Source organism: Haematobia irritans, chromosome 4 (assembly GCF_050003625.1).
Source record: "Haematobia irritans isolate KBUSLIRL chromosome 4, ASM5000362v1, whole genome shotgun sequence".
NCBI classification, from domain to species: Eukaryota; Metazoa; Arthropoda; class Insecta; order Diptera; family Muscidae; genus Haematobia; species Haematobia irritans.
In genome coordinates this window covers 139,928,613-139,938,345 of record NC_134400.1, presented here as the reverse complement: position 1 = coordinate 139,938,345, position 9,733 = coordinate 139,928,613, and the positions used below count along the sequence as shown (strand labels likewise).

The window sequence follows — 9,733 nt, the reverse complement described above, 5'->3', positions numbered from 1 at the left end:
TCTTCTGGGATCAATTATGATTCTGCGGTGTGCTCCTTCTTTAGAACTTGGGTTTCGAATCTCTACGTAAGCAGTCATTGCAAACCATACCCGTCCTGGGTCGGTTGGATGAAGCAAAGTGTGATGAGTGCATTGACAAATGTGACAGCGGCCACGAGAGCGACACTCATGAAATGGATGTGTTTGAGCCAAGCAATTAGAACATAGATAGTGGCGCTCTAAAAGTCGTTGTCTTTCCTCAGGGGTGTTGATGAGAAATCGAGCACAGTGCCGAATAGAATGGCGACCATGGCATAAAAGGCATTTGTACGCGTCATCAAATGGCCGTATTGGTAACATTTCTGCAAGAAGATATGATTAGAGATGTGCAGATTAGTGAAGTATAATTAAGAATAAGTATAGACGTAATTTAAGCAGTGCGAGGTGTTTTTTTTTTTTTTTTTTTTTTTTAATTTTTGGAGTCTGGGGCATCAAGCGGCAACACCACAAGTTTATGTATGGGTCTGGTAAGAGTTCCGCTTTGGGTTTTGACGCGACTCGTACTCTATCGTCTGAGCCACGAACAGTTTCAATTACCCTTCCCAATTGCCATTCGGTGGGACAGGTGAAATCCTTATGAATGATAACCAAGTCATTTGGTTGAACATCTTTTTGGGGGGGTTTCCATTTATTACGTTTTTGTAGTTCATGGAGATATTCTGTTTTCCATCTGCGGCAGAATTCTTGGTTCATGGCCTTAACTTTTCTCCATCGGCTAAGCAGTGAATAGTTCAATGAAATTTCTTCAGGTTCAGCAGGACTAAGTAGAGTGGATCCAATTAAAAAATGTGCTGGTGTTAGGGGTGACAAATCTTCAATGTTGTTTGACATGGAACATAAAGGCCGTGAATTAAGACAGGCCTCGATACTAGCCAATAATGTACAAAATTCCTCGAAGGTGTAACGAATTTGGCCGGCGGTTTTCTTTAAGTGAGACTTAAAGCTTTTCACGCCCGCCTCCCATAAACCGCCCATATGAGGGGCAGATGCGGGAATAAAGTGCCATGACAGGTTTTGGTGACCATAATGTGAGACAACATTGTCTTTTAAGGTGATAATATGTTGTTTGAAGTTTCTTTCTAGTTCTCGAGCGGCTCCTAGAAAATTTCTCCCATTATCAGAATAAACTTTGTTGGGACATCCACGTCTGGATATAAAGCGGGAGAATGCGGCAAGAAAGCAGGAAGTTGTTAGGTCACTAGTCATTTCTAAATGTATGGCCTTAGTGGCAAAGCATATGAATATACAAACATATCCTTTAGTTGTCCTACAGCAACGACCCGCTAAGCTTTTTACGTCAAAGGGGCCGGCAAAGTCGACGCCTGTATTGACGAAAGGGCGACTAATTGTGACGCGTTCAATTGGTAGCTGAGCCATAATTTGAGTTTGTAATTTACGACGATGAATCATACAGACTTTGCAATTATAAATTACTGTTTTTATCAGATTTTTGAGCTTTAATATCCAGCATTCTCGTCTGATTATGTTCAACATGAGTCGATGACCTCCGTGGAAGGTTATTTTATGAACAAACTCAACATAAAGTCAAGATAATCTGCTATTATATGCGAGAATAATTGGATGTCGCTCATTGTGAGACATACATGTAGCAGCTGCTAAACGTCCATTCGCACGTATTATTTTTCTATCGTCCAAATATGGATTTAGTGATATTATAGAACTGTGGGCTGGTATTGGTTTATTTTGAGACAAACACCAATATTCTTCGGAGAAGGACAACTTTTGAGAAAGGTGGAATAACCGGTTCCTGGCAGTTTTTATTTCATGATATTCGAGGTTACATGAAGTATAAGTGATATTGTGACGGTAGGAAGGGTGTGAATTGTTGTAGAATCGAAAGATAAATGCCAGTACACGAATTGCACGATTCAAACTTGAGAAACGAGTGAGGATATCTACCTTTTCTGACGATCTGGTAAAATATACTTTGATATTCTTTTTTTCTTCGGTGGTTTCTATATCATTGGGACATGACGGCCAAATAAAATTTTTCTCATGAAGCCATGTAGGTCCGTTCCACCATAACCTGTTATCTTTTAATTCCGAAGGAGTCAGCCCCCGCGTTGCCAGATCGGCGGGGTTGTGATGAGTATCGACATGAGCCCAACATTTGTTTCCGACTTTTTGTAGAATAATGCTGACTCGGTTTGCGACAAACGTTGTCCAAGTACAGGGGGGTTTCTTGAGCCATGCTAAGACAATGGTTGAGTCCGTCCAAAGAAATAAGTAATATTTTTTGATGTTGAATTTGACTAATTCAGCGAGCAATACTGCGCCACATAGTTCTAAGCGGGGGAGCGATTGTTTTTTAATGGGTGCCACTTTAGTTTTGGCGACTAGTAAGTGAACAAAAATTTCATTATCCATATATATTCTGACATAAATGGTAGCGGAGTAAGCCAACTCCGATGAGTCACAAAACCCGTGGAACGAAACATCACATTCTGGCGAATAATGAACCCATCTAGGGATAGTAATAGAATCCAAATCGTTGTATGTATAAATAAATTGTTGCCATTCGCACAGGGATTGAGGCTTTAGGTAATCATCCCAAGCAAGATCATCAAGCCACAACTGTTGCATAAAAATTTTTGCCTTTACAACGACAGGAGCCAGCCAACCCGCGGGGTCGAATAGCCTGGCGATTATAGAGAGCACTTCCCTTTTCGTGTAAGACGATTTTTTAGGAAATTTTTCGGAAACAAAAAAGAAACTGTCGACTGAGGCGTTCCACCGTACACCCAAAGTTTTAGTTGTGCTGTTATCGTCGAGACATACAAAACTTTCATTTAATAAATGTTCTCTAGGTAGGTCAGATAATATATCAGGTGAATTTGCAATCCATTTGCGCAATTGAAATCCCGCGGAGTTTAGTATATTTCTAAGTTGATTTTTGGTTTCTAAAGTCTCTTTCAAAGTGTGAGCTCCTGTGAGGACATCGTCCACATACATGTCGTTTAATAGAACTTTAGCTCCTAAAGGATAATTTTCTTCTTCATCAGTTGCAAGTTGATGTAGCGTGCGCAGGGCTAAAAACGGCGCACAATTCAATCCGAAAGTAACCGTTTTTAGCTGGAAATCTTGAATGTATTCTTCAGAGGATTTACGGAACAAAAGCCGCTGGTATGGGGTGTGGTCTGGATGTATTAAGATTTGTCTATACATTTGACTTATATCGGCATTAAAAACAAGAGAGATAGATAGATAGAAATGGGTTGGGTTGTCACTGTTTACCGGAACATCAACCGGCTCCATATGGTTTTGACTTAAGTAATCGTTTATTACTTCTTCATATAGTTTCTTGTATTCTGGATTACGATTCAAAGATTTTTCGTTTCGTAAAAATTGTGTAAGTGCAATATGTCTGCTAGAGCCCACTCTTAATGTAGTAGAGCAAATTCGTTTGAATGGTAGTTAGACCATATATCTACCATTTTCTAGACGCTTGGTAGTAGATGCATAAATCTTCTCACACTCTTTGTCATCCTCGGACAAAATAGGTTGCTGAGAGATTTCTTCAAGTTTCCAAAATTTTTCCAGTTGCTCATTTATTGAATCTTGGGTAAAATGGGATAATCTTGTCTCACGAAAAGTGTTACTATTGGGGGCTGGACCTGTTAATATCCAGCCGAAAATTGTTTTTTGAGCAATCAAGGAACCAAAAACACCATGTTGAATTCCTTCTTGTACTATGGTTGGATACAAATCTCCTCCAAGAAGAATTTCGATGGGATTGCTCTGGAAAAATTGTGGATCAGCAAGTTCCAAATGTGATAAATTTTCCATCTGTGGTGGAGTGAAAGAATATGTAGGTATTTTCCCTGTCACTTCTTTTACCACGAGAGCCTCAGCATTGATTTGTAGTTGAGGTCGATTAATTGAAGATATGGAAAATGTAGCTAACTTCTCTGATTTGGTTATCACCATGCCTCCAACACCGACTATTTCTGCGGAAATTGGTTTAGTTGGTAATTTCAAACGTTTTTGTAAACTTTCTGTGATAAATGAATCGTCAGAGCAAGGATCTATAAGCACGCGAGCTTTGTAAGAGACATCAAGGTGATTGATGTTTACCCACGCAGTTGCAAGAACCACCTTCTTGCCGACTGAAGTTGCATGAGTTTGGACTCTTTCAGAATCTGAGGTATTTGCTGTTGTGGACTGTATATTCATGGTAGAGGGTTGTATTTGAGTGACATGTGAAGCATGAGCCTGTTGATTTGGATTTATACGAGCTTCAGATGATGTTGGCTTTGGGTTATCATCATATTCTCTATGCAAGAGACTGTGGTGTTTAAGACGACATGTAGAACAGGTGTTAGAACTTTTGCAGTTGGGGACTAGATGACCCGGGGAAAGGCAATTTAAACAAAGTTTAAATTTTTTTACTAATTTCGATCGATTTTTAACGTCCATGTTTAAAAATTGGGAACATGATCGAATTGAATGTGATTCGTGGCATAAATGACATTTTTGAAGATCCACTTTAGTATGATGAGATTTGAAGCGATTGTGCGGTGGCGGGTTTGGTACCTTAGTGGTTTGGCGGTAGGTCGATTTTGTAGAGAGATTAATTAAGTCGGCGACACTTTCTAGGGCCAAAAAGCGTTCGGTTAAAAATGAATTAAAATCTTCCCATTTGGGTAAAGATGTTTTATCTTTTACGGATTGTTCCCATAATGTCAATGTGTGTTTAGGAAGCCGAGTGGAACATAAAAATACGAATATTGGGTCCCAAGACTCGGTCTTGATGTCATATAATTGTAATACAGAAATACAGTTATTTATTTCTCTTTGTAAACGTTTTAAATTTGGGGCAGTCTCTTGAGAAATAATTGGTAAATTAAATAGAATCTTTAATTGTGAATTTACCAGTATTCGTTTATTCTCGTATTGTGACCTCAAGTTCTCCCAAGCGATTCGAAATCCCTCATCTGTCATTGGAACATTCCTGTTAATTTCCCGAGCTTCTCCCTCGGTTTTCTTTAACAGATGATAAAGTTTTTCTACCGGGCTGAGATTTGCATTATTGATATATATGGCGACAAATAAATCCCGAAATGTGGGCCATGATACATAGTCTCCATAAAAAATTCCCGTATCGCATGGAGGGACTGAGACATTCGAAACTTTCTTAGTCTCTGGTGTGACAGTGGAAACATCCAAATTTTTTATGGCTTGGTTTATTATACGATTACATCTGATATAGCATTGATGGTTATTTTCTTGTTTGTTAACAGCACTAAGAGCGTCATTGCCGTCTAATTTGTATTTTCCTACAATACAAACTTTGTAGGCATTTTCGCATCTCTCCCATTTTTTCATTAATTCTTGCCTTTCTAATATCCAATCATCTTCTAAATATTCCTTGCGATCTATTCTATTTAAATATTCCTCAAATTTTACAAGCTCATCAGCATAGGCGGTGAAATCATCGAGGACAGTCATTGTGACAAATTATTGTATATGTTTGGTTTATATATAAAGTAATGAGACAGCCAACCTTCGTTGTAGGTATAAATGCGGAGCAGCACATTCTAAATTGTTGTTGCAAAAAGGGGAATTTTCTCACCTTATGTGAGAATGTAGAGATATGGTTTCTTGCTCTTGTGCAAAGAGAACCAGAAATTGGAATGGAAGTTTCTCTTTTTGTTTTATGCGGCGAAAATTGAACGGTATCTGTCCAATTACGGTATCGAAAGTTCGCGAAAATTTTAAGACATAAATGATTATGTAATAATTATGTTGTGTAATTCATGTGACGTGTGATGTGAGCGGGTATATCGTTTAGGATCGACATATAAATAAATATAAAGGAAATCAGAGTACGCACCTTGTGATTTCAGCTCTGTTTATTTATACCTGTTGTATGTTATTGTGGGACATACTAGTTCTGTTGCAGTTAGGTTCCTCTTTCTTATATTTGTATTTTGTGTGTATCATCACTGCTTGTATTTTTTTTGTTTTTGTTAGATTGTCACTCCACTTTTCACTTGGAATATTTTTTTTTTTGTTTTATACATAAGTTTTTATGTATTCACTTTATATGCGTTTGCGTTATTATTGTTATTTATTTAGTTATTTATTTTATAAGGTTTTCATACACGTATGCATATTCATTTTCCGAATGTTTTATTCCTATATTTGAGCCATACACGGCTTTATGAAAGATTTTGTTATTATTTTTTTCCACAATGTTTTTTTTCCATTACATTTTTATGGTAATTAATTTTCACTGTCTTTTTTGTCACTTGCACTTTAATCCGGTTCCGATGGATCATGTTTATGTTCATAGCGTTGGTGGTTTCGCGGGTCATCGAATAACAAACCTCTTTGATTCTGAATAACCGTATAGAAAATTCAAAGTCATCGCGTTTATTAATTCGTTATAATCCAATCAAAATAATATATCTTTTATTACAAACATATTATTTAATCCTTAATTTTACTTTTGAAACATCACTGTCACTAATTATGGTTTATAAAAGGGTTTCTTGTTTAACTGACAATACACCACTTTGTTCTATTCGTCTCACACCGTTTCGCTTTTTTCACCGATTACCGCGTTTGCAATATGGTCACCAACTAACTGTGCCATCAAGTTCTTTTTACTTTTTTGAAAAAAACCCAGGAGAACAAACAATATATAAAAAAGAAGGAAGAAAAATACTTACTGGAATATACCCGTTGTATGTCTGTCCAATTTATTTACAAAAATGATCTTTGATTGTATTAGTGTGTGTGTGAGCATAGAAACATTACAAAGCATACGAGATATTACGAACGGCGTTTAATAAGAACGTTAACGACGGGAACATACCCGTGCCATTACAATGAAAGCGGTTTATGTTGTTGCGGTTTGCGTTTGACGTGAACACCCATATCTCCTTAAATATGCGTCCTAGAGCGAAAAGGACTTTAATTCGTGACCACCCCCAAAAAATTGAAAAATCCACCCAAAACCTAAAAAAAATTGAAATTTTTATATGAAAAACTTCTTTTGCCCATATCTCCTTAAATATGCGTCCTAGAGCGAAAAGGACTTTAATTCGTGAACACCCCCAAAAAATTGAAAAATCCACCCAAAACCTAAAAAAATTGAAATTTTTATATGAAAAACTTCTTTTGCCCATATCTCCTTAAATATGCGTCCTAGAGCGAAAAGGACTTTAATTCGTGACCACCCCCAAAAAAATTGAAAAATCCACCCAAAACCTAAAAAAATTGCAATTTTTATATGAAAAACTTCTTTTGCCCATATCTCCTTAAATATGCGTCCTAGAGCGAAAAGGACTTTAATTCGTGACCACCACCAAAAAAATTGAAAAATCCACCCAAAACCTAAAAAAATTGAAATTTTTATATGAAAAACTTCTTTTGCCCATATCTCCTAAAATAAGCGTCCTAGAGCGAAAAGGACTTTAATTCGTGACCACCCCCCAAAAATTGAAAAATCCACTCAAAACCTAAAAAAATTGAAATTTTTATATGAAAACCTTCTTTTGCCCATATCTCCTAAACTAAGCGTCCTAGAGCGAAAAGGACTTTAATTCGTGACCAGCCCCAAAAAATTGAAAAATCCACCCAAAACCTAAAAAATTGAAATTTTTATATGAAAAACTTCTTTTGCCCATATCTCCTTAAATATGCGTCCTAGAGCGAAAAGGACCTTAATTCGTGACCACCCCCAAAAAATTGAAAAATCCACCCAAAACCTAAAAAAATTGAAATTTTTATATGAAAAACTTCTTTTGCCCATATCTCCCTAAATATGCGTCCTAGAGCGAAAAGGACTTTAATTCGTGACCACCCCCAAAAAATTGAAAAATCCACCCAAAACCTAAAAAAATTGCAATTTTTATATGAACAACTTCTTTTGCCCATATCTCCTTAAATATGCGTCCTAGAGCGAAAAGGACTTTAATTCGTGACCACCCCCAAAAAATTGAAAAATCCACCCAAAACCTAAAAAAATTGAAATTTTTATATGAAAAACTTCTTTTGCCCATATCTCCTTAAATATGCGTCCTAGAGCGAAAAGGACTTTAATTCGTGACCACCCCCAAAAAATTTTAAAATCCACCCAAAACCTAAAAAAATTGAAATTTTTATATGAAAAACTTCTTTTGCCCATATCTCCTTAAATATGCGTCCTAGAGCGAAAAGGACTTTAATTCGTGACCACCCCCAAAAAATTGAAAAATCCACCCAAAACCTAAAAAAATTGAAATTTTTATATGAAAAACTTCTTTTGCCCATATCTCCTAAACTAAGCGTCCTAGAGCGAAAAGGACTTTAATTCGTGACCACCCCCAAAAAATTTAAAAATCCACCCAAAACCTCGGTCTTGATGTCATATAATTGTAATACAGAAATACAGTTATTTATTTCTCTTTGTATACGTTTTAAATTTGGGGCAGTCTCTTGAGAAATAATTGCTAAATTAAATAGAATCTTTAATTGTGAATTTACCAGTATTCGTTTATTCTCGTATTGTGACCTCAAGTTCTCCCAAGCGATTCGAAATCCCTCATCTGTCATTGGAACATTCCTGTTAATTTCCCGAGCTTCTCCCTCGGTTTTCTTTAACAGATGATAAAGTTTTTCTACCGGGCTGAGATTTGCATTATTGATATATATGGCGACAAATAAATCCCGAAATGTGGGCCATGATACATAGTCTCCATAAAAAATTCCCGTATCGCATGGAGGGACTGAGACATTCGAAACTTTCTTAGTTTCTGGTGTGACAGTGGAAACACCCAAATTTTTTATGGCTTGGTTTATTATACGATTACATCTGATATAGCATTGATGGTTATTTTCTTGTTTGTTAACAGCACTAAGAGCGTCATTGCCGTCTAATTTGTATTTTCCTACAATACAAACTTTGTAGGCATTTTCGCATCTCTCCCATTTTTTCATTAATTCTTGCCTTTCTAATATCCAATCATCTTCTAAATATTCCTTGCGATCTATTCTATTTAAATATTCCTCAAATTTTACAAGCTCATCAGCATAGGCGGTGAAATCATCGAGGACAGTCATTGTGACAAATTATTGTATATGTTTGGTTTATATATAAAGTAATGAGAAAGCCAACCTTCGTTGTAAGTATAAATGCGGAGCAGCACATTCTAAATTGTTGTTGCAAACAGGGGAATTTTCTCACCTTATGTGAGAATGTAGAGATATGGTTTCTTGCTCTTGTGCAAAGAGAACCAGAAATTGGAATGGAAGTTTCTCTTTTTGTTTTATGCGGCGAAAATTGAACGGTATCTGTCCAATTACGGTATCGAAAGTTCGCGAAAATTTTAAGACATAAATGATTATGTAATAATTATGTTGTGTAATTCATGTGACGTGTGATGTGAGCGGGTATATCGTTTAGGATCGACATATAAATAAATATAAAGGAAATCAGAGTACGCACCTTGTGATTTCAGCTCTGTTTATTTATACCTGTTGTATGTTATTGTGGGACATACTAGTTCTGTTGCAGTTAGGTTCCTCTTTCTTATATTTGTATTTTGTGTGTATCATCACTGCTTGTATTTTTTTTGTTTTTGTTAGATTGTCACTCCACTTTTCACTTGGAATATTTTTTTTTTGTTTTATACATAAGTTTTTATGTATTCACTTTATATGCGTTTGCGTTATTATTGTTATTTAT

The 9,733-nt window shown here is 36.4% G+C and overlaps 2 protein-coding genes across 2 annotated transcripts; both read right to left on the bottom strand.

The window, feature by feature from the left end:
* Nucleotides 1–218: 218 nt before the first annotated feature.
* LOC142235787 (uncharacterized) lies at nucleotides 219–1,449 on the bottom strand. The gene is made up of 2 exons (XM_075307045.1): nucleotides 544–1,449; nucleotides 219–341 (listed from the first exon to the last, which is right to left on the bottom strand). Exons 1-2 carry the CDS (start codon nucleotides 1,447–1,449, stop codon nucleotides 219–221), a joined length of 1,029 nt encoding a protein of 342 aa, XP_075163160.1.
* A 135-nt stretch (nucleotides 1,450–1,584) lies between these two features.
* LOC142235786 (uncharacterized) lies at nucleotides 1,585–5,508 on the bottom strand. Its single transcript, XM_075307044.1, has 2 exons — nucleotides 3,492–5,508; nucleotides 1,585–3,437 (listed from the first exon to the last, which is right to left on the bottom strand). The coding sequence occupies exons 1-2, from the start codon at nucleotides 5,506–5,508 to the stop codon at nucleotides 1,585–1,587; spliced, it is 3,870 nt and encodes a 1,289-aa protein (XP_075163159.1).
* Nucleotides 5,509–9,733: the final 4,225 nt, after the last annotated feature.

Coding starts and splice junctions, on each gene's coding strand:
- LOC142235786 (XM_075307044.1), bottom strand. CDS start 5,508: ATGACTGTCCTCGATGATTTCACCGCCTATGCTGATGAGCTTGTAAAA. Junction 3,438..3,491: donor TACCAAGCGTCTAGAAAATG/GTAGATATATGG, acceptor CTACATTAAGAG/TGGGCTCTAGCAGACATATT.
- LOC142235787 (XM_075307045.1), bottom strand. CDS start 1,449: ATGATTCATCGTCGTAAATTACAAACTCAAATTATGGCTCAGCTACCA. Junction 342..543: donor TTCGTGGCTCAGACGATAGA/GTACGAGTCGCG, acceptor ATCTTCTTGCAG/AAATGTTACCAATACGGCCA.